Source organism: Leiobunum rupestre, chromosome 6 (genome assembly GCF_980474605.1).
Source record: "Leiobunum rupestre chromosome 6, qqLeiRupe1.1.hap1, whole genome shotgun sequence".
Taxonomy (NCBI): Eukaryota; Metazoa; Arthropoda; class Arachnida; order Opiliones; family Sclerosomatidae; genus Leiobunum; species Leiobunum rupestre.
In genome coordinates, this window is record NC_143389.1 from 40,466,019 (window position 1) to 40,492,106 (window position 26,088).

The window sequence follows — 26,088 nt, forward strand, 5'->3', positions numbered from 1 at the left end:
AAATCAGCCAACCCTGTTAAAATTACACCGCGTAGGGATACTTTATTTTTGATAAAGCACATTTTCCCAATGAAATAGTATTCGAAAATCAATATATAACGGTCTTCGTTAACGCACTATTTTTTCTTCCCAAACGTGTTACGAAAATCAACGGGAGGGTACATGTTTCGAGCGAAAAAACATTAGCAATGGCGTAGTTTAAGATTTTGGGCCCGCCAACAACTAGACCCCAATGGACCCTACGTGAACGTTAATGAATTTATTTTATGAACGAGGTACAATAAAATGATTTTCTTCTAGCTTTTTTGAAGCCAAGTCGTTTATTAAATTTGATATATTCATATCAGAAGCACTTTCTTCTTCAATGCTGTTGCTGAGTAAAGTCAGTGACAAAAGCCGTTCTTGAGACATTTAGTTTTGCAGATAATTTTTGGAATATCTTTAATTTTGAGAATTATCTTTCGGCTGAGGCCGATGATTTAATACTTTTTATTGATTCTTGTTTGTCAAAGAATAATGACAGCCACACCGAAACTCGAAACTTACGATATTTTGATTTCGTTCAATTGATTTTTCTTTGCCAAGTTATATAAATAAAGCGACCTGATTCTAAAGAGAAGGAAACCATTCGAGTAGATTTAATTGACTGCTAAACAAGAATTAACAGCTCTCACAAGGAGAGTACCCGAGGTGTGCCGATTTTGTTCAAAGACGGGCGTAATGTAGACCTATATGAGATATGAATTTTCTACTACCCATTCGATTTGCCATAGCAACCGGAAATGTTTTTAATCACTTAAAACCAAAATATCTCCATTCAAAAAAGTATGGGATTTTCTCGGTTTCACAGCTACGAAATTTTTTTTAAATATTTAAAATCACATTGGGGTAAATTTCATCAAGTTTGGGTAAATTGGAACATTTTTGCGTAAAATAAGGAAATAATCTTATTTTTGTTTTAAGTGGTCAAAAACATTTTCGGTTGCCATAGCATATCGAATGAGATAGTGCAACGTCTCCTTTTGGGAAATTTCATATCTCATAATTAGGTCTGCATTACGCCCGACTTTGAACAAAATCGGCAATAAACACCTCGGGTACTCTCCTTGTTAGTGGATTCAGTGACTGAAAATTATAATTAAATTTTTCACGAAGTTAATAAGCATTTTTTTTTGTATTTTTCAAAAGTATGGTTCTAATTTTGAATGGGCCCCCGAGGGGGTAGTCACTTGAGAAATCTGGTGTACAAATAGTGAAGAAATATTTTCTATATTTCTGGAAATTTAGGAGGAATACAGGAGGAATATTATAAATCTAGGAGGAATACAGGAGGAATATTATAAATCTAGGAGGAATACAGGAGGAATATTATAAATCTAGAGAAATACAGGAGGAATATTATAAATCTAGAGAAATACAGGAGGAATATTATAAATCTAGAGAAATACAGGAGGAATATTATAAATCTAGAGAAATACAGGAGGAATATTATAAATCTAGAGAAATACAGGAGGAATATTATAAATCTAGAGAAATACAGGAGGAATATTATAAATCTAGAGAAATACAGGAGGAATATTATAAATCTAGAGAAATACAAAGAAATATTGGAAATCTAGAGAAATAAACAAAAATATTTTCGATATTTCTGGAAATCTAGGAATCTAGAAATACATTAAAAATATTATAAATCTATAGAAATCCAAAGAAATGTTGGAAATCTAGAGAAATAAACGGAAATATTTTTGATATTTCTGGAAATCTGGAAATATTTGGAAATATTTAAGAAATATCGGAAATATTTAAGAAATATCGGAAGTATTTAAGAAATATTGGAAGTATTTAAGAAATATTGGAAGTATTTAAGAAATATCGGAAACATTTAAGAAATATCGGAAACATTTAAGAAATATCGGAAATATTTGGAAATCATAAAGCTAGTGTACAATTTTTTTCTAAGTGTCTACCCCCTCGTCGACCCCTTAGAGCCCGTAGGCTTTGCGGTCCCCTTGAATAGAGTCTTTACAATGATAATATAATAATTTGATAATACAACAGTGTGGAATTGAATTATTGGGCGATCAAATTCGGTTGACGATGTAAACAACCTCCCCCCCTCCCCCAACCCCCAAAAAAAGTCAACACAAAAATTTTCCATAAGGGAAAAGGGGGGGAATTAGGGGGAATGAAGGTGGGGGAACCAAATAGATTGAGCGGGAGATGGAATCGAAAATAGGATGTAAATAGAAAAAAAAAACAGATGGAGGAGGCGGTTTTCTATTTAAAAAAAAAAACAACTCTCGACGCTTTCTCAACTTCGATTTGGATGTTCCAAAATAAAAAAAGGTGAAGAAATCAACCTTCAAACGCTGAAAGAGGGAACGCGAAATGCATCGTGGGTGAAAAATAAAAGATGCGTTTGCTGTCAATCTTCCGAGACCCGTCGAAAGGGGAAAGAAAACTAAAAATAAAAATTCGGCAGCTGCACCGTTTCGAATCAAAAAAGTGACGCAAAAAGAAAAATAAAAATTACATTAATATTATCGTCAAGCCTTTGGTTTTCCATTCGCAATGGGCAGTGGCGCACTGGCGTACAATGTACATATGTAGAAGGGGTGCAAAAAGCCAGCCTATGAGGGGGGCGCCAAATTTAGCATCCAAGCTGTACCCCCCTAAATCCATAACGTTCCTACGCGCCTGGCAATGGGAATATTATTTTTCTCTGTTTAATAGTTTCTTTAATAATAAATCGCTACGTTTTGAAAGATGGAAATACGAAATTGATCAATTTTCTGGTAAACGTATAGCCCAATGGTCACAAACTTCAATATGTAACTAAAATGTCAAAAAGGTAGCTATTTTAGAAAATGTTTTTTTAGATAGCGGGTGATGTATTAAGATTTTGTTAAATTATACCAAAGTTTAATTTCGAAAATGACAGGATGAAAGGGATTGCGTAAGTAACGTAATTCCAATAAGTATGACAATTAGCAAAAAATAATCACCGAACTGATTTTCAGAGTTATTTCGTAACCAGTGAATAATTTATAAATACGCGCAAGCTGAAATGCGCAACTACCAAGTTCGACGATATACTAGGCAGTTCGATTGCCAGTCCAAGTCGGAGCTGAAGTGTCAAGGTCAAAGAAAATTACCATTAAAACAAAAGGAAGTGTCATACTTATGGTCATTATTTTACTTGTGGGGATAATATGGGGTAATAATGAGTGTATTTTATTGTGACACGGATCAGTAAAGACGGATAAATTATGGTAAAAACCGCGTCCGCTTACGATAACAGAATGATGCGCTTAATTAGCTAAATACTAAGGAATGGAATGAAGATAATTAAATAATGGGAGTTATAATTAACCCACATAACCGGAAAAGAAAAGGACGGGACGCATTGTCAAAAATAAGACGATCATCTCACCACTAATGCCTCCTTTCTGGTACGACCTAACGGAGGTTTCGCGTATCCATCGTTTCAAGGCGCGAAACCAAACCATAATTATGGCGCGCACAAATTAAAACAATTTCTTCAAAAACGTCCACATATTTACGAATTCCAAGTCGCAAACTCGATCCTAAATGGTACTGCCAATTGCGGAAAACGGTATAAAATTAACGCCCAAAATCTCGAATAATATTTATATCGCGAACAAAACTAGAGCAGACGACAAGATCACGGTGCCGAAGAAGACGCAAAAACGCGACTGGACAAGCGGCTTCGATAAAATCCTCCGGGTTCTAAGACGACATGGACGCGCGCGGATGGATGCTAGCATCTACGAAGAAGAAAATCGAAAAGACGCATTCCAGAAGTCCCCCTCATTGAGGGACCGATCTACCATACCAAATTTTTTTCTTTCACCCTCGTATTTTTTTTCTCTACCACAGCCAGAGTCGGGGATGAAGAATTTGGGGAAACTGGAAGAGTGAGAGGAGGGGTCCACGACGGTCCTCCGCGGATGAATTGGATGGAGGGTCTGTAAGGGGGCATAGTCCCCTTCCTCCCTCACCGACGGGCACCCCTGGCCTACGTCACGGAAATAAATAGGTGCAAACCTCGGGCTGTATTTGACAGACCGGCCGCTCTAAACACGCCACACTAAAAGATACTTATTATTATTCTTATTATTGGCCAAAGACTAGGCTTTAGCTTCGAGTAACAAAACGTTATTTTCTTTGGGGAGGGACCCTCTCTTTCTCTTCGGCTGGTGATTAATTTACCGAGGATATAAGTTGTCCATCCCAAACGTGCCTGGCATACGTATTAATTCGTGGTATTATATCGGGATTAAAAGTATTTTTAAGCAGTTTTTAACCCATCACGCGTTGAGGCCTCTCAATGTTTTCCCACCAGGATCATTAAATTATTCGCCACGTTACCGGGCACTCTCTTAAAGGTCGGAGGGTTACGGGACTGCTATAGTGTATATACCACGCGGTAATCTCTTCGGACCTCTTTTGGTACGCCATCTATCGTGTTTTATAGCGCTGTGCGAAAAAGGTATTTATTCACCCTGCTTTTAAACTAACTATTTAGCGATAATGTCTCGTACTATAGATAAAATGGTAATAAAAAAAACCTGTTGGTAGATTATATTAAAGCTTACAAAAAAAAAACTAAGAGGGGGTTGGATCAGAGATGGAAGCTCCAGATTCAGTATTTATTTCAACGTTTTGGGGGTCATGATTTACAAGTACAATTAAGGTCAAACAACTCCAGAGGTATAGGCTTAAGATGGGCTTTGCGGTCGTATAAGAAGGGTCTATCAAAACAACTTTGGAATGTTCGTTGAGTATTTCCACTTCAAACTTATCGGACGTGCAATACCATGTTCTTTAAAAATAAAAACGGTCTTTTCAACTTTGAGTATGGGACAATTATACCCAGGCGACTTAGTCCGTTAAGCAGTGGTGCACCCAGCGGGGACCCAGACCCTCCCCCTCCCCCCGAAAAACAATCCTGGGTGCGCCACTGCCGTTAAGCTATTGTTAAAGGGAGTTGAAATTGAATCGAAAAATCATCCACGACTAATATTTTACCTAATTAGCGCCAATCGCTAATTAATTAATCTCATTAATGACACCTAGGAGCAACAAACACAGCACCCCACATAAGGAGAACGCGATCCGTCAAAAGTCGTGCAATTTCTTGCGTACATTTTTCATTGGTTAGACGCTTTAGTGCCTGCTGTCGTCGGAAGGGGGAAATTCGGAAATTGTCTTCCCCCCGCCCGTAAAACGTTCAGCGTAAAGGTTCGTCCAATGAAATTTGTACACAACACTGCGTTAGTGTGTTTAAAGGCTAGCTGCTTTCTCCTTGTGTTTGTTGCTCCTAGATGACACTGGTTGGAAGACCAATAGAAACTACTATTTCGTTGCAAGTCGTTTGAAACGCAGACGAGGAATTCATCTCCATATAAATTCAAATTTAGTAGGGTGGGTCGACATTTTTACCCACCTTTTAAATCACGCGTATAGGAGTTTGTGGAGCACACATATCTGGATTATTATTTTGTTAACATCAAGATATACATATATATATGTATATTTCAGTTTGGCATATATATATGCCAAACTGAAATAAAAGTTTAAGTAAAGTTTACAACTTTAACGAAAATTGTCTTTTAAGCTCGACATTTTTCCTTACCACCCTATGAATATGAAATTTATTTTTTGATGTTAGTATTTAACCTAGAAATTCGACAAGGAAGGGGGTGTTAGAGTTTGTTCAATTTCAAACAGACGGCGGAAATTTAGTACAGTTAAAGCTACGACCAAAGCACTTCCTCCAGGACCAATAGGTTTAAATCGCTACCTGAGAGCAAAAGTCAAGTAAGTCGAGATACGTGACTATTGAAAGAAATTCAAAATAAGAATCCTTGAGTGTTTTTTAATTAATATGACTCAGTAAAAATTTTCAATATATATTTTCACTCTATTTTTATCTATTTTCATTATTAGATTATCATTGTTATTATGCTAGATTTCGAACTTAAAACTGGTTTTTCTCATACAGGGGTTTTCAGACTTGCTTGACTCTTGCTCTAAGGTAGCGAAATGTAATAAAATTCAAAGACCGTTGATGATCTTTAACTTATTTTGAAAATGCATCCTTTTTTTTTCAATTTTACCCTTCGAAAGGAAAAGTGTAAAACAATTAAAACCATTTTGGTTGATGTTGTAAACTTGGTTACAATTACGTTTATTCTATTGTAAGATCGACCCTTAGACGGAATATCAGCTTAATAATGCTAAATGTTTTTCAAATAATCTTAATTACGTTATTAAACATAATAAAATCACGCATGATATCAGACATTTATTTAGTAATAATTAATTATTTCAAATGATCTTAATTATATTATTAAACATAACAAAATCACGCGTGATACCAGACATTTATTTAGTAATTATTAATTATTTCAAACGATTTTAGTTATATTATTAAACATAATAAAATCACGCGTGATATCAGACATTTATTTAGTAATTATTAATTATTTAATATGATTTTAATTATATTATTAAACATAATATCACGAGTGATACCAGACATTTATTTAGTAATGATTAATTATTTCAAATGATCGTAATTATATTATTAAACATAATAAAATCACGAGTGATACCAGACATTTATTTAGTAATGATTAATTATTTCAAATTATTTTAATTACATTATTAAACATAATAAAATCACGAGTGATACCAGACCTTATTCAATAATGATAATTTAGACACGATATAATTTAAGGCATTCTTCCTATATATATGTATATAAATAAATTCATTCTTGTGAAAAGTGTTAATTTTTTACGCAAGTAGATGTATGTTTATTGTTTTTAAACGACTAGCATTAAAAAAATAAGTGTTGCAAAAATTCAAAGTGTCATACTTATTTTATTATTTTACTTATGATATTACTTCAAAAAAACAAAAACGAGTAACTAGTTTTTTTTAAACGCCAACTACAGAACCCTAAGATATCGTCATACTCCTTGAGATAAAACGAACTTCTTTATAGAAATTCCCGATATCTACTTGCATACAAAACAAAAGTGCTCCCATTTGGAAGACGAAGACTTAAAAAAAAACAGCTGAACAATGTAAAACAGTGATATTTGAAATGCTCCTCTTGACCTTGAACGTTTTCAACGACTTTGAATTTCGTCACGACTCGTAAATATCATGATCGGCTCGTACGCCACCCGTTGTCCCCTGAATGATAGAAAATTGGCGAGCACGAAGGACATTGTACATTTAAATAACCGCATAAATAAATACATTTAACCCAAAATTATATACACCTTTAAATTAGGAAATCCGTCAATCGCAAACATTTTGATTCTGTTAACATTTCCCACGTATCGTATGAGAAAAATTCGCGCGTCACTGAGTTTAAATTATAAAACACTTGTTAATTCAAAGAGACTAAAGATTATCTGATTAGTCTTTCCGTGGAGGTCTAATCTTCCAGTAAAATATTACCGTCTTACCATGGAGGTCTAATCTTCCAGTAAAATATTACCGTCTTACCATGGAGGTCTAATCTTCCAGTAAAATATTACCGTCTTACCATGGAGGTCTAATCTTCCAGTAAAATATTACCGTCTTACCATGGAGGTCTAATCTTCCAGTAAAATATTACCGTCTTACCATGGAGGTCTAATCTTCCAGTAAAATATTACCGTCTTACCATGGAGGTCTAATCTTCCAGTAAAATATTACCGTCTTACCATGGAGGTCTAATCTTCCAGTAAAATATTACCGTCTTACCATGGAGGTCTAATTTTCCAGTAAAATATTACCGTCTTACCATGGGGGTCTAATCTTCCAGTAAAATATTACCGTCTTACCATGGAGGTCTAATCTTCCAGTAAAATATTACCGTCTTACCATGGGGGTCTAATCTTCCAGTAAAATATTACCGTCTTACCATGGAGGTCTAATCTTCCAGTAAAATATTACCGTCTTACCATGGAGGTATAATCTTCCAGTAAAATATTACCGTCTTAACATGGAGGTCTAATCTTCCAGTAATATATTACCTCAAACACCAAATGTGAAATGTCTTGATTAAAAATGCATAATCTTGAAAAATATTAAAAATTTTACAGTTGTGAAAAACACCCAAGTTGTTTTTCGCGCAAAACTTTACCAATTCAAAAAAAAATCCTTTATTAACCAAATCATTTCCTTGTTTTGTTACAAATCGGGCGGCTAAAGCGGGTTATACAAAAAATTAGGGAAATTTAAATCGTGTATGAAATCTGATGAAATCAAACGAAGTGGCGCAATCAGAAATTTATAAAGGGGCTTTAGTTACGGACTTGGCACTCAAGCGCAGAAATAAAAATGTAACTTGATATTTTACGAAGAGAGAAGACGTGTTTTCTGTCCAATTGTTAGTCTTTGGTTACATTTTATTTAAAAAATAGGGAAGTGACTCTTATTATGAATAACAACGGTCTAAATTTCGTTTTGAACTATTACATCGGAAAATAAAGTTTGTAAATAAGAAACTATCCCTAAGGAATGAAACCTTCACGTTTTAATTCGCGGGGCAAAATTAATACGTTAGTGCCCAGTTTAAACGACTGTTACGATGAATTTCTTGTTTCAAGAATTATGTTTGATAATTAATGTTTAATACAACTACTTTGTTTCATTAAACACCGTGGCGGCGTCAAGGGCTAGGCTACTTTTAATACACTGATACGCGTACAAGAAGGGAGAAGCCCCTTTTACAGGGGTACCGCCATTGTGTGTACATTTTTAATAATCTACTTGTTACTAGATGGCGCCATCAGTTTACAATCCGAAATAACGAAAATGATAATATCCGCGAAAGTCTAATTTAAATTGTGGTTATTTAAAAGCTGAAATTTTGTATAACTATACTTTCTAAAATATTTCATATAAACTTTCAGCTTGAAATAGCACTTAAATTATATAATAAATATAATTTTTTTTTTAATTTTGTGCCAAAATATCCACCCTGGTGTCATCTAGTGTAGAAATACGAAATTAAAATTTTATACTCGATGGCGGTTTCTAAAGGTTTGTTTCCCTGTATGTAATATGCGAATTGTTTGTATGCTAGGCGTCCACCAAATCTGTGGGGACCCAAGCAAAGCTATACAGCTTCTGTAAAAGTGTTCAATGGTGGTCATTGTTGATAAAAAATAAATATCATTCCACACCCTTTAAAATTGTGGCGTGGCCAGCGAATCAATACCCAAAAAAAAACCCTAGGAAGTCCTTCCCTAAAACACCCAATCTATATCACACCGAATTCGAAATGAGCAAACTGTAGTTTTATCTCGGAGGAGAAGAAACTAAACGGTGTTTGATAAGGGACAGAAAGCCGTAACCCCCAAAAAGAATCACGAAGAAAATCCAATCCCTTCCGTTATATACATCCCCATTTATTGACTTTAGTTCGGAGGGACTCGATCGCCCTAAAACAAATCGAAAAGACCAAATAAACAGGACGGGAAATACTCCGGAATCAACTCGGGAAAGGATCTACGAACAACTGGATGGGTTTAGATAACCGAAATCCCAGCTTTATATTTTATATTATATTTTATTCGTATATGCTCCGCGTACACTCCCTCCCCCTTCGACTAAATTCCAAAGTATATTTTGCTTTCCAAAAAAACATTTTTTTTCTTTCGAAAGGCGAAAAAACTTTTGAATGGGTTTTTCATTTCATTGAAAGGGCGAATACCGGATGCGAGCCGGTGACGTCATCGTTATGGTTTCCCGAGCCCTCTGATTGGTCCCTTTGGAGAGCCTTATTATAGAGCACTTCCGGATCTCGACGCGGATGTGCTGGAAACAGATAGGTTAATTTACGAGCGACGTGTCAAGAGGAACCAAAAATGCCGCTTTTGACGATATCCAGATTTACTCTTTATTTTTTTTAATCCGACGTTTTTATGAACTAACGTATAAAAATAGCCGTTTTATTTCGGGAACAAGGTCGTAAATTGGAATTTAAATAGCTCATTCGAGATACTATATTGATGCTATAAGCTACTCGGTAAAGATTGTTTAGCGGTTTGGAGAAGTATGTTTGTACGCGTATCTAATTCCATAACTAACTTATCTTTATGAAATAAAATATCGTTATCCGATCAATTTATCACACAAACGCCATCAGAGCCATCTCCCGACCAGAATTGTAAGCTGATCTGACTGATGTAATTTCTCCCGCTGCACTAAAACTAAGTGCGGCTGATTTTATTTCGTCGCACGTGCAGCGGACGAAAAAAAAATATTTTTGTACCGGAAGATGTCGCTGATAAACATCCCTAGAAATATTTATATTAATTAATATCAAGGATGTATTTATTTATAGTTAGGTAGAACACAGACCAACTATCACAAGAAGGACTTACATCAACCTCGAAAAAGGTCTCTCGAAAGTGACGCGGCTTGTTTTTTACAGCAAACAGAAATTAGCGCCTGACAGTTATTTCTTTTACGAAATAAAAATAAAAAGGTCGCGCGCGGGTTCAGCTTCTACAATACATTTTTTATAGTTGCGGGTGTCCGCCTTTGTACCTTTAAAACTGCCTCTACTTGCAGTGAGATGGCGCGCTCTTTAAAAAAAGCCGCTTCACATTCGAGGCATAAATAAAAGGAAATTACTACCATCGATACAAGTCCCTTTGGGGGGTAGGTGGTCCGTGGTCGGATGACGTCAGTTTTATAGAACCAATGAGATAACGGGCTGATTTGTATTTATTTAGGGGGAAGGACGGCGGGCAAAGCTAAAAGTCATCCCAACCTGGTCATTATCCCGACAGTAGATTTATAATCACAATAAATACAGAGGAAGACATACTATAATAAAAAACTGCAATTGTTCGACATCATTTAGAGGGATTCATTAAGAGTAACCAAAATATAAGGCTGTCCTAATCCATTATGACCCCAAAAAATACTTATCAACAATGTTTTAATTACTTTTTCCCCACCGATTTCCAAACACAAAATTACCGACATTGATTTCGCCTTATTTTGTATTTCGCCCAGAGATGCAAAAAATAATCCGAGTCATTCCGTGCCGTGATGGGCACATTTAGAAAACTCAATCTCAGCTCAAAAGCCGCTCACATATTTGTATCTCAGGCTCTTCTCAAGAGTGGTTTAGATAATGTCTCTCTCTCTCATAACCGCTCATATCAAACGCGTTTACTGATATGTGGGTTTACTAGGTAGTAAGTCACAGGGGCAGGGCGATGTTAGGATTTTGTTTTTAATTTCTGACGTTCTTGAGGTGGCGCCACTAGTACGTTTTCGCTACAATTTAGGAACTATTGGCGCCATCTCTCTATTGAAAGAAGCTAAAAAATCCGAGTTTTTGCTTACCCCTGTAAAGCAAACTCGGCGTCGAACAAACTGTAAACCGACCTATAGCTCATCTCTTTCCTCATTTCGATTTTGTAATTAGCTCATTTTCGAATTTATTACTGCTAAAGCTCTCTCACGCTCAGCTCAAAGAAAATATAATCAATTCCGCTCGTCTCATCAAACCGGTCAACGAACGCAGAAAACTCAATCAGTTTTTTAAAAACAAACTGAGTCTAATTCCATCATATTACCTATATAATCAACAAAATAAATTCTAGAGATTCCAAAATAATATAAAATTCCGAAAAATCAACGTAAAAGCGTAGGTTTATTAGCCCAACTAATTCTCATTCGCTCGTCTCAGTTTGTCTACATTTTAAGATTGAAAAAGACATATCAGCTCTTTTCGGCTCATTTAATCAAGCTCATTAATAACTCAATATATAGGCAGCTCCACTCTTCGGCTCTCAATTATTATAAAGTTTGCGCTCATTGTGACTTGAAACGCTCTCTAAAATGAGCGGAGCGCGCCCATCACTGATTCCGTGGCAGATTGCGCTCGTTGTAAAGGGGAGTAAAATGTATTTCGAAAGAGATGGATGGTGGATGGGGTGCAAATTGCAGTTGCTAAAAAGTTTCACTTTCCAAAAACTGCTAAAAATAACATCGGGGGGGGGGGGGGTTAGCTTAACATCGTTACTCACCCACCCCTTTACCTAGGCGAACTGTGGAACGTTATTTTTTTCGGTACATTTTTTTTTTTACTCATTATTTTAAGGTTATCTCAATTGCGATATGGGTATACTTGTATATTTATATATTCGTTGGTAAAAAAAATTAAAATTCGGACTAGGTTCTTCCCTTTCGTCTTAAAAATGACTTAGGAAATTATAAGGAAATAGGTAGTCGTTTCTACGTCATCTGTACGAAATTTCGCACGAGGATAAAATGTGATACGCTCATACCTTTTTAAGACGCAGGGAAATTTTCACTGTTTAATTTATTCGTAGTTTACGCGTTAAAATTTTTCCAAAAATTGATTATCATCACTTCAAAAAAAAAAGCTTCTAAATCGGGGGATTTCAACGAATTTGGGTGATTTTCCATATAAACGTGGCTTTATTTTGTTACAAAACGTTTTCCTTACGAGGGGCAGGTCACTTCCATTTTGGGTGCGTCTTAATCATAGTAAAATGATTAAATCAGGGTAAGCAAGATTAAAAAATCTAATCACGATTTAAACGAGATTTAATCATTCTAATCATGATCTAATCTTTTTAATCAGGATTTAATCATTTAAATGAGATTTAATCATTATAATCATGATCTAATCTTTTTAATTAGATTTAATCATTTTAATCACGAATTAATCATTTTAATCACGATTTAATCATTTTAATCACGATTTAATCAATATAATCGGTCGAATCGAGAATTTATCATTAAAATCAAAACTAAAGTACGATTTAATCATATTAATCACGATATAATTTTTAAATCAGGATTTAATCATTTTAAACAGATTTAATCATTTTAATCAGATTTAATCATTTTAATCAGATTTAATCATTTAATCATGATTAAATCAGATTTAAACATTCTAATCATGATTAAACGTGATTTAATCAACTTAATCATGATTAAATTGAATTTAATCAAAATAATCACGATTAAATTAGGTTTTAATCTTTTGAGGGGTGCGTCGTTAATCAAGGAAGTGACCTGCCCCTTTTTTCTTATAATACAGATATCGTAAGTAACTTAATAATTTTTAAGTACGACATTGAATGATTTATAATATGATAGTCTGTCACAGAACGATTTCGTCCCTTCATTGGCAACATTATTGTCAGGTTAGTTAGAAAACGTCAAGCACGAGTGAAAACGCGATACATTTTAGAATTCGAAAACAACTACCCATAAAAACATACCGAGGGCTTATAATAGTCAATTTTACGCTCTGATTCAACAATTTATTTATATATTTATATTTATTTTTATCTATGAAAGCGTTTCAATTTTCAGTAGGTCAAGGTGAAATAAACTAGCGGTGGCGATAGGAAGCGTCATACTAATTACCATTATGTTGCTTATGTAGGAAATACTTAAAGAAATTAAAGTTAAAAAAGTGTCATACTGAACTACGTATTTCGTGACGAATGAGCTACATAAAAACAAGTTCAGCAAGTGTAGCTTATTTTATAGAAAGGCCTATTAGAGGGCAAGACGTGTCATACTTAAAATATATTATGTTACTTATGCAGTTATTGAAATATGTATAGAAATTAAAGGTATAGAAATTTGGAAAATTAAAGGTAAAGAAGTGTAATACTTAGAAAATATTATGTTACTTATGCAGTTATGGAAATACGTATAGAAATTCAGAAAATTAAAGGTAAAGAAGTGTCATACTTAGAAAATATTATGTTACTTATGCAGTTATGGAAATACGTATAGAAATTCAGCACATTAAAGGGAAAGAAGTGTCATACTTAGAAAATATTATGTTACTTATGCAGTTATGGAAATACGTATAGAAATTCAGAAAATTAAAGGTAAAGAAGTGTCACACTTAGAAAATATTATGTTACTTATGCAGTTATGGAAATACGTATAGAAATTCAGAAAATGAAAGGTAAAGAAGTGTAATACTTAGAAAATATTATGTTACTTATGCAGTTATGGAAATACGTATAGAAATTCAGAACATTAAAGGTAAAGAAGTGTCATACTTAGAAAATATTATGTTACTTATGCAGTTATGGAAATACGTATAGAAATTCAGAACATTAAAGGGAAAGAAGTGTCATACTTAAAAGATATTATGTTACTTATGCAGTAAGTATTTCCTCCAACCACTAAACAGCGCCCCAATGTTAAACGCCTTAGGAGGGAACGGACAATATTGGAACCCTAAAAGTGGTATTCCTTAAAACGGAAATTATGACTTACAGTCAAATAAAATTATGGGTCAAAATATGCGAGTTAATTTCTCGATTACTATTCGCATTTTCTAACGAAACCGTTCGCTCTATAACAATTAATTAGCATCAACATAATTTATCTTTTAGGCGCGTATAACCGCTTAGAAGATAATAATAGTAGTTTAGTATTTTTTTATATATCCTTATATTAAAAGGGGGTAAAAATGCCGACCCACCCAGCAAAACTTGAATTTATATAAAAGACCAAAGAGAAACTGTTATTTCGTGACGAGTCGTCTGAACCGCAGACGATTTTAAACAGAAAACACGAAACTACGCGAGACAGGGAATTTATTTCCATATATATTTAAGTTTCGCGGGGAAAGTCGACATTTTGACCCACCTTTCAATACAAGCGTATATCCATTTCACTGATTGCTAACTTCGGTATCGGTATTTCTCGCAACCTTCAATATTACACGGAAATAACGCGTTTATTTTACTTAGCGAATAGGTTTTGAATTATAATATCAAAAAATATAAGTATATATTTCAAACAAAATATATTTTGTAATTAAGAAACTTTCTTTCAAACAGTTTGCCCGAAGCTACATTGCTAAGAAAGGAAACGTGATTAACATCCTTCGCACGTTTTATCTCCAAATTTAATTTAAATTTAATGACGTTAAAAAGCACGAGTGTTGTACGCGACCTCTGACCCGAAGGGGTAAGAGCGGGGTAAAGTCACCGGTGAAGCTTATTATTGCACCACAGTCAGTAGCGCTGCCAGGACTTTTGGGCACGTAGACTGGACATTTGGGGGGTTGGGCGCATAAAAACCAAAAAAAGTTGTAAATGGAACAAAAAATATTTATTTTCAGTTTAAAGGCCTAGGTTTTCTTCTGCCTGTCCCCCTTTAAATTAGGCCGACATGTTTAGCGGTTGGCCTACCACCAGGGTATTTGTACTCCACTAAGTTAATTTAAAGGGTGACAGGCAGAAGAAAACCTAGGCCTTTAAAAAAAAATTCATATTATCATTTTGAATAATCAAATCTCTATATTATAACAAGAATGTATTTATTTATATTTAGGAAGAATGATTATGTTGCGACAATCGCCGGGCACGTTGAACGCCTTTCCCCCGTCACCGGCGTTTGATTTCCATCGCGTTAGGTGACGTAAATTTTAAGCCGCCAATTAAATACCCGGACTATTCGTTTTATTTTAAGTGGAGGAGCGTACTGGGGGGACCAACGGGGGATTGAGAGAAAGGCTAAAAACCGTCTCGACCTAGACATTCACCCTAGGTATAAATAAATACATTCTTGATTATAATGACTAGGTTAAAGAATTTCATCCTTTCACGCTTGTAACAATTGTCAACAGTTTTACTCTTTGAAGCAATTAATATATTTGGTTTGGAATTTTATTGCATCAATATAGAAAACAAATCTTTCAAAGTGTATACAAAATTTACAACTTCTCCGGGAATTAAAAAGTTTTCGTTTTGAGGTTCAGCTGTTGTTAGCTCCTTTAATAAGCTGTCGTTGGAAATAAATCGCTTTTGCATTTTATCAACGGAACTTATCGAGTATTGTATTGAAGATAATTCGGTGCGTTAAAGGCCTAGGATTTCTTCTGCCAGTTTTCATTATGGTTTTCTTCCCGCCGCGCAAATACCCTGGTGGTTGAATTCTACCCTATTTTAAGTTTTAAGGGAAAACTACATAACGAAATCACTATGTAAAGATCTAAAAAAAGCTATTGAACGTTTCAATGTATTAATTTTGAAATATTTAAAAGTTTACGTTTCTAAGAGTGTTAAAAATTAATTTAAATTAACATTATACTTAATATCCTTAAAACTAATTAAGATATAAAGAAAATTCTAAAAACAATGGATAGACAACGTTGTCAAACGTAAATAATTAAAGTTTCAAGATTCTCAGACTAATACATTGTGCGTAAAACTTAAAATGCTGTTCATTTCAATTAAAGTTTGTCAAGTTATAATGAAATTATGGTACTTTATTTCTAGATCGTGTGTTTAATTAGCTTCAATTTGAAATTTATTTTTAGGAAATCAATAAAGCAGAACCCGTGGAATTCAACCAAATATAAACTTTATATTTTACGTTAATTTTAAACAATTTGGGTCAAGACCCAATTTATATTAGCCTTCACTGCGTTTGTCCTTCTGTAATATTTTCGTCAGTTGATCTATTACCAATGTACTATAAACACGAAGGATTTTAAACCATTTGTTTGTATATTTCGTTGTTTTATCTGATGTTTTGGGAAAAGAGTTGGGATCAATTGCTTCGATGTCTATTATCTTTGCCACATCGGATGCCTCACCCCAAAATTCGGCGAATTTCTCATATCGTTTAAAGATTTTGTTGATACTTGACATAGAATAAATACGCTCTGGATTTTGTAGAGCCTCTGACAGTGAATTAGTAGTTTCGATAAGCGTTAAAATATAGGAAAAATGTTGTAATTACATTAGGCCAAAACTATTCGCTCGCTTTGGGACGAAAAGAGTACACCTTTTACCCCAAACTACCAACTTCTTCCATACTATAACAGCCAAACTGTATTTTGAAGTTGCTCGCTGTTTCCTAAAAAATTACTCCAAAACTAGCGAATAGTTTTCGCCTATTATGTATCCTTTACATCCTTCATTTAGGAAATATTCACACCGATGCAATGTACAGAATTGCTTTGAAAATTATACACTCTTGTTTCATAAATTGATCCTTTCCATTTGTTTTCTAGGTAAGATGTATATTTTACTTCAGCTACTTAAAGGGAATATAACCTCAGGTATTTGGTGTGGAACACCAACGCTTGCAGCTCTGGCCGCTCTTGCCTTTGGCTTTAAAAATGTTTGGCGCCACTGTACAGGGACATTTGAAAAATTGAAGGGGTCTTCCGTAAAGATTGCTTTGCAGGTTATATTCACTTTAAGAAGAAGAATTCTCAGAATTAAAATGTTTCTCAAAATTTTTGTAAGCATTTTTCTAGTCACAGTAATCGGTAATAAAAGAAATTAGTTTAGAGGTGGGAAAATGGCTGTAGCAAAAACCATACACTTTATTCTTTTCAATTGGGTACTTTTTGTACCACGACTGATTTAACTACGATTTTGGAAATACCACATGCGATGGGAGATTACCTTTGTCCAAACTTAGATCACGCGACACCACGCGTAAGGCTAGGCGCCCACTGGCTCTCCGTTTCGTATCCGTCCTGCCTTCCACAAGCCATTGTCTCCGTTACGAAGCATAGGCTTGTGAAAGCTAGGACGGAGACGTTACGAAGAGCAGTGGGCGCCTGGCCTTAGTCCGCTGTTATTTCCTGAAATGAAGTTAGTAGTTAATTGAAATTACTCGATAAATTGTCCTTCGGCTGTTGCTGATCCAACACAAATATATTCACCTTGGTTTCTGGTTGTCGAATTAGAAATGATTCTATGGCACATTCTTGGTGATAACTGAAGAGTTCAACTTTTATATACTAACCGAAATTTTTTGCTACCATTCCGCCATGATTCCGTTGTTGTAAACTGATAGTATAATTGCAATAACGGTGTAGACCTTCCGGACTAGGGTGTCAGTTATCTATTTTCGGGGGTTTTTTCATCGTAAAGCAGAATTTTTGAGTTTACTTTCTGCAGTCCACTATGCCATCACCTTTTCTTGGAATATGACCAGTAAGACACCTGTCAATCAATTTCACGTTCACTATTAACTAGAAGGCGAATCTACCTAAAAACCTTTATGGTGACTCGTATATTTTGTGAGCTCTTTATTTCATCAAAATTTCCGCGTCTGCCGCCAAAAAAAATCTTCTCAATTAGGGTATCAACTCAGTATAGTTGATTTTGTTACAATCAAATCGGCCACGTACACGAACAAATTGAAATTAAGGGCCCCCTATTTAGTTAAATTGGGGGGCCCATTGGAGATTTCCACGTAGGCTGTAGCCTACTCAGCCTACCCCCTAACGGCGCCACTCCGCAGTAGGCGAATTTAAGAGAGCTCAGCCTTGGGTTCTTGATGGTAGCGGCTCTTGAGCAGCTACTGCTTGAGCCGTTCCGAAAGGTCCAGGCACGGTTCTAGAAAATGATTCTTAGGTGGGCCAATACTTCCCGAAATAATAGGGGTTGGAGGAGGAAATCGATCTTGAATTTTTGGGTGGGCACGCGCCTGGAAAGGTCTGAGGACCGGTGAATAGTTTGCGAGAGGATTCTTGACTAAGTCTGATAAAATTACGAATATTTAATTCAGATTGTGAACTTATTAAATTATCTAAGACGATTTATTTACAACTCATAATCAAGCGTGTAAATTCTGCAGTAACTGTAATAATAATCAGCTAGGTCGAGCATTCATTAAACCTTTAGCATACGAAAGTACAGGGATTGTCACACTTTTGGTAATTATGTCACTTTTGGGCACCACCTTAGGCCTGAGTCATCAAGCGACTTTTAAAGCCATTAATTCACGTGGCCGGGTTACAATGCGTAGGAAAGTGATTCATTCCACGCGAGCCGACAGCTCTCTACACTAGCTATTAACCTCAACAAGTTTTTATCAATTTATGGAAGAGAAAACCGAAGTGCTTGGGGGAAAAACCCTTAAACCAGTGGGGAGAGAACTTGCAAACTCAACGCGGAGGGAGTTGTTCCGAGTTTTCACCTAGTGCCACAAACTGGGATCGAACCTGGCTCCTCTTGCTGTGCTAACTGCTAACCACTCCACCAAGTGGTTAATTAAATTAAAAACGGGGTAAATGTGTAGTTGATTAGTTACGCTTAAATTAATCCAGCGGCGCTTAAAAAAATGTTGTTAATATTTTGTTAGCATATTTAGTCAATCATATTATCCGATTTGTCCAGACCTTGCACGGGAAAATTAAGAAAATTGTGTCCCTTTAAAAACCTATTACAAAGAAGAATGGTCAAAGGGGTAAAAAAAAACCCCCTGGATAAAATTTTATAATCAGGTTAAAGAAAGGCGTATGGGGAACGTTTAAGAGTGTAGACGTAGCTTTATTGTGCACAGACTGTTTCCATCTACTCGTTATGTTTTTTAAATCGTTTTTTTTTAATTCAATGAATAAAATGTTTAAAATTCGCAATAATCAATAAAACAAAGTGACCAAATCCATCCAATTATTTAAACTAGTTTAAATTATAATATACTATTAATATTTTATATGTTATAATTAATTTATATTTTGTCTATAATTAGGTATCCTCTATAATGTCGAATTTGCAGGTTAGAACCTAGTCATCCATTACTTTTATTTCTGGAAATATCATAAATGTAAATTTGTCTGGGTCAGAAAACATAGTTTCGGTTCAGGATAAATTCACTAGGAATCTTACTTTATAAAAGCTGATATTAGGATTCCAAACGAGTATTTTAGAGGAAAAATATTCTATTTTAACGCGTCATAAGCCATGACCACTCTTGAGCGACGTTTTGTACGATTGAAGACATAATAAACCATATCGAAACTGCGAAACCGGAATACTAATCGTGGCTATAATAGTTTTGATAAAAACGCGTTAGGGGCTCAGTGTCGCCATCTACGCGCGTTGGCGGAAAACATTACGCTCGAAATTTGAATGCGGTAAATACACGTTTATGAATTCTAGTTTTTGTACTACAAATCAGTGCTTAACTTTTAAAACTAAAACTCCTTACGTCGTAAGCGTATAAAATAAAACTACGAACTATCTGACTCAATCAAAATTAAATTTAATCCTAGTCTATTTAAAGAATCTAAAAGGTACCTTTTTCAATCGCGTCATTAATTTCAATCGCATTTGTATTACCAAAACATCCGTTTCTAAGATTTATACCAGTAGCTGGTTGTTTCAATACCTTCTGAAAGCTCGCTCGACTAAAAACACTCGGGCTAGACTATCTCAAATTCTCCAAAGTACAATCGAGTTAATTCACGAAGTGATAAAACGAATATTAGGCCTACCGCGATCTTTTATAACGTCTAGTGTTTACTTCGGCGCTAGAAGTAGAATCTACCGATCACTTGATATTTACAAGGGGATAAAAAAAACCCTTCCCCGTAAGTTTAATAACACTAGCACGTAAGCCTCGGTTTGAAGTTAGAGTAGTAGTTTTTCGGTAAAAGATATAAATAAACTTCGCTCTCTCTCCCTCCCGCTATCTTCTGGTTCTCTAACCTCGAGCTAAGATGAAGTGTGGGGGATAGAAAAGTTTGAAAAGAAGCCGGCTGTTGATAGGGGGAGACTCGGAGCTAAGCCTAAAGTTAGCTACGAAGGGAGAAAAAATAGAAAACACACAAGAAAAAGCGAAAAGTTACGTACAGTACTTACTACGCGTCTTGTATTGACTTTTAAAACAGCTGGACATTGTCTATATACAATTACGGTTTTGGCGTCTTTTTTTTTTGCCGGAAGCAATTCACTTAAAAGCGTTAAAAGGGAGGGTCGCGTAAGCACCTCATTTCCTCTCTTTAAGAGAAAACACTTTAAAAGTAAGTAGACGACGTTTTCAAATGATTTTCGCCAAAGGATGAAGGGAATCAAAGGGACTGACGCGGCTTGGTAAAGCGAAGGAAACCGACTGGTAGTAGCGAATTTGGGATGGCGTGCGGAAAACGCCGGTTAAGTTGGCTTCTTACCATAGCGCTTGGAATCGAAATTTTGTTACCTTGCCAGCGACATACTTTCGCCGCTGCAGCCAGCGAACGGAAGATAGATGAACGTTTTTCGCGTCCTCATCCAGGGAGCGCCGCCGTCGCGTACACGTGACGAAAGAAAAGGCCAATAGAAATAAAGCATTTTTTTTTGGCGCGCAAAAAATAGATTGGAGTAGAAAAACAACCAGTTTTTTATCTATTTCTTTCGGGTTTTTTTGCCAAGGAGAAAATTACTTTTAGGATTTTTTTGATTGAAGCGCTTTAAAATCTTTGAATTCGTAGGTCTAGAAGATAATTATTTTTATTTTAGTCTCTTCTACCACGGCCAACTTTGATGTCTCGCGCATCTCTCGCGCTACAGCGTCCATCTCATTCGTTGACGTTTCTGTGGTAACCTATGAGCAAAAGATGTGTATGACGTCAGCGCCCCTAGCGGATTATTATTTTTAGTATAGTTTTTACATTGAAACCAATATAACAACCGAGCGTGGCGCTGACCTCCTACACAATATAGTACAGTTTATAGGGGGAAAATCCTTGCTCGCGGAATTTCGACGAATGTGTTGGCCGCTGTAGCGCGAACAGCGCGTGATCAAAGTTGGCCGTGCCTCTACTAAGGCTTAAGAGTAATTATTTCGGAGTTTTCTATCTGGAAATAGAGAGTGATGAAGTACGTCGTGCTTCTGTTCTTCTCCAGGAGTCGCGACGTCGCGTTGGAAGACAGAAGTCGAGCAGTCGGTAGCGGCATTTTTTCCCTCTTTTATCTCTTTTAATCTGTCACGAGTCGAGGTGACAGACCCGAACGTGCCCAATATAAAACCAACCCGAAAAAACACTAAAAAGAGGAGGGCTTAAAAATGTCCGAATGTAAACAAATTAACGTCACTCTTCGCCGAAATTGCCAAGTTTAAGAGATGTACCCAGTATCCCCTCTCTTCTTAGCCCCCTCACTTATAAACCCACAAAACTTTAAAAATATTGCTTTTAACAACAAAATAACGCGATCTACGAGTAGGATTAGCTAAACTGCGTTTGAAAAGTAAACACGCATTTTAAAAACATATTACAAAATAATTTGATATTAAGTGAAATAGGTGGATTCAGAAGTCTTTAATTTGGTTCCGTAAGGAAATATTTTACTGGGCGCTATTCAGAGAGTGACGTCATCACGGGAATGCAATCGCCCCCAAGCGAGGTGTTGTAAAAGGCTAAATTATCCCAACCCGCTAAAGAGTGTGTGTCGTAAATACCGTTAAGAAAGTGTTTTGCATGTGAAGAATAGGACGTGTCCTACTTACGGAAAATATTATAAACTCATGGCTTTATGTTTAATTAAAAACGAAGCGCACAATACCTAACTTTGTACAAAGCTACAGAGTGTCCATAAATTATTTAAAAGGATACTAATCGATATTGGGCTTTAAGAATAAGTAAATTCATCCAAAAGTAAGCTAAAAATCGACTAAATACGTTAAATCATCCTAATAATAAATTTTACAATTATAGGTCAAAATAGGCCAAACGCCTGTTGAAGTGTTTCTAACGGCTTACACCGGAGCGCGGTGTTTGAGACGACTACAAGGGGTAAATTAGCACCATGGTCTTCTCTTTTAAATATTGCAATTTTCGCCGCGCGGCTTTCGTGATACTAAAGAAACGCTTAAAAATAACCCTTGAACACAGTTAAAGGTTTGAGGGTTTATTTTCAAATAGTCCTTTACGGTTGTTCTCAACCAAAAAGAGAAAATCGTAGAATATAACGAATTTTCGCGGAGTTTAGTTTGGCGAACCTCCAAGTTTATTTCTTTTGAACCGACGCGCGTTCATGTTTTCATTTCGATTCGCAATGCTACTCCGCGAAATAATCCTAAAAACCTCCCTTCTTTACAGTATAGCGCGCCAAAACGTGCCTAAATATGCCTCTATTCCCTTCATTTAGAAATTATCACTTAAAACAAAAATATGAAAGCTTTTTGATAGCGAAAATTACGCCTACAATCGTCACCTTGTAAAAAGAAGTGACGTTAATAGCATGATTTAACAAACCTAGGTTGATGGCGATAAGTAAAATACCAGTGAAAGCGTGTTTAATCTCAAATTCTTAATAAGTATCTTTAGAAACGATGTGAGTATTGGTGATTGTCAATTTTATCCTTTTTAATAATTTGTCATTATTTCGCCAAAGATAGCGTCAGTTTTCATTATGAAAACCATTCTATTTTATTAATAGGCCTTGGTCTTAAGAAAGAATCAACTGTCGATGGAGATTCCTTGCCATCGTTACGCAGCGCCAAGTTCACTTGTGGCATACGTGTGAATTTCGTAATCAGGTTTATAAACTTTTAAGGTGTCAACGAAGTTTAAAGGACCTTTATGGCAACAAGTTCAGAATAATTCAAAAATTAGCAGTAGTTTAAAGACGTTAAGTAGCTCTTTTTTCAACAGATGTCGCTATCATCGACATCAAAACAAGATAGATAAGCTACACTTTGTCGCAAAAGGCGATAATTATAGGTACCCCTCGTGTTGATTTAATCGTTTGTAAATTGGTCAATAACATAAATTACAGCAATTATTAAAAATATTTTTACATGGGATACATAATTTACGTTTATGCCCACTAAATAGAGTATAAGTTGTATAAATATAATACTCAACAATGGTTCTCTGATGACGTTATCATTTGGCTATTTTGTATTTAACTTCTTGGCCAATAATAGATGGCACCACGGTCTCCACTAAAGTCGCTTTTTTTCAAAGGATCGTATAGATTCATGGCCATCTCTAATAACAGGGGCCTTTTCATAATACAGGTGGTAATGGTAAAGCCGACAGTTGCTTTAATGAGTAAAATGTGTACTCTGACTATGCTGAAGATGGCGCTACACAACATTAGGGGCTTCGTTATTTATCTTTAATTGAAACGTGCCACCGTGCGTTCCCCGTTATTTAACCAAAATCGATTTTTTTTATTTAAATCGGATTTTTATTGATTTTTTTTATTTTTGTGGATTTTCTTGATTTTAATTAAAATTTCAAAGTTTTATATAATTTAGTATCATAATTTTACCTAAAACAAATGTTTTAATTTTTTAATATATGTATAATGAATTTATTTATTTATTCAATAATCATATAGAAGTTTTTTTTAAACATATTTTGGTACTTTACAAAAGAAATTCGGCAGAATCCCCACCCAAAATGCAACATTAGGGGGAAGTACAAGAAAGATTTGATTTAAACCTAAATTATAGCAATTGGCGAGGTTTTTTCTTCTTGAAAAATACTATTGAAAAAATCATTGTTTTAAATCGCGACTTAAATTGTAATTTAAATAAAGTTGATTTAAATCAGCCAACCCTGAAAATAAGAGAGCCGTGTTTAAATCTCAAATTAATTATATAACTTTTGATAAAGTCATGATATTTCGCAGAATATACAACGAAAAATTATCAGCTTTAAAACATTCTTTTCATTCTTTGGTAATTTGAATTTCCGCTAAGCTTATTAAATTTACATACTTTTCAATTATCTACTCACTATTATAAACCTTTTTTAATAATTAAAACTGATAAACATAACCATTAAACGTTGCTGTTGCGAAGTACCACGGAGTGTCAGTATCAATTTAGGTCAAAAACAGTAAATTTCAAAGTTTGGACTGTCTTTTCGAGTTACACCGTACGTTTGACACGCGCCATATATTTATTTTACGGCTGGAAAAAGAGAGCGCGTTACTTTTCTGCCTTTTAAGAGCGAAATGAAGATGGCAGAATTCCTTTTCCCGGAGTGAGAGTTCTATTTTTAAAAAGTATCCCAGAAACGTCGACAATATCACGAAAGACAATCTCAACGCCTAAAAATCTCATCGTTGACTATAGTGAAGTTACCCCTCAGAAATACAGGCCTTATAGAATATTACATTCTCTTACGACGTGTTTGCGCCTTGCTTAGATTTTGGAGATAAGATATTCTTATAGCCTCTTGTTTATACGACTTTATCCAAGTAGACAGACAGTTACAGCTAGCAGCAACAAACACAAGGAGAACGCAGCTAGCCTTTAACACGCTAAGGCAGTGTTGTGTACAAATTTCATTGGACGAACCTTTACACTGAACGTTTTACGGGCGGGGGGAAAGACAATTTCCGAATTATCCCCTTCCGACGGCAGCAGGCGCTGAAGCGTCTAACCAATGAAAATTGTACACAAGAAAATCCACGACTTTTGACGGGTTGCGTTCTCCTTGTGTGGGGTGCTGTGTTTGTTGCTCCTAGGTTACAGGGACTGCTCTGGCTTTGGGCCGATGGCGTCACGTGCATATTTATCCCACACCTCCCACGAAATTATTAAAATGAAAAAAAAAATGGTTTGGATGGTTAGGGATTGCTCGAAAGCGGGTCATGATGGTGTAGTGGGTGGTCATTGAACAAAATAGAGGGGCTTTTAACTTTGTATAGACGAAACACTATACTTTAGCTACTGAGGACAAGCTAGTAGTTGATCTCTACTTGATGGCGATAAATTGGGCGCTTGCTCGTAGCGTCTTAGCTAAGCTCCACCTTAAAATGGCCGTCATGACATTAATTTGACGTCACAGATCACGAGGCAAAACTACACGACCTGCGAAATATTCCCATGACCGCCATGGGCGTCTTAATGTCAAGGCCGACCTATGGCAACGAATTCAAGCCACACCCACGAGCAACCTACGAATACTGGTAAAAACGCGTTTTTGGTCACAAATTTCAAAATAAGTACCTTTAATAACAAAGTCAGTCTTTATAATAGTAAATTTTACGTTTATAATTAGAACCCATAATTTGTCATTATTTCGCTGAAAACGGCGTTAATTTTCATTAAGAAAGCGTTTTCATTTTCAATAAGCCTTGGTCTCAATCAAAAATTAGCTTTGGGAGGAGATTCCTCGATATCGTTACCTGGAACATACAGTTCCAACTGCAAGTTCGCTCGCGGCGTATGTGTGAGCTACACAATCAGGCCCATAATGTGTTTAGGGTTCAACGATTTTACAGGGTCTTTGCCCACTTCGTTAGCAGAGCCTTAGGACGTTGGAAATTGAAATATAAA

The 26,088-nt window shown here is 35.6% G+C and overlaps 1 protein-coding gene across 3 annotated transcripts in view; it reads right to left on the minus strand.

Moving 5' to 3' along the window:
- Nucleotides 1-20,837, minus strand: part of Grip (Glutamate receptor interacting protein) — a 34,292-nt gene extending 13,455 nt beyond the window's left edge. For 2 of the 3 annotated variants that reach the window (XM_090177279.1, XM_090177280.1), the window contains exon 1: nt 20,664-20,837. In XM_090177279.1, coding sequence (XP_090033405.1) covers nt 20,664-20,709 — 46 coding nt within the window. In that variant the 5' untranslated portion in view covers nt 20,710-20,837. The remainder of the gene's footprint in view (nt 1-20,663) is intronic. The other variant, XM_090177281.1, reaches the window with a different exon arrangement.
- Between the last annotated feature and the right edge of the window lie 5,251 nt (nt 20,838-26,088).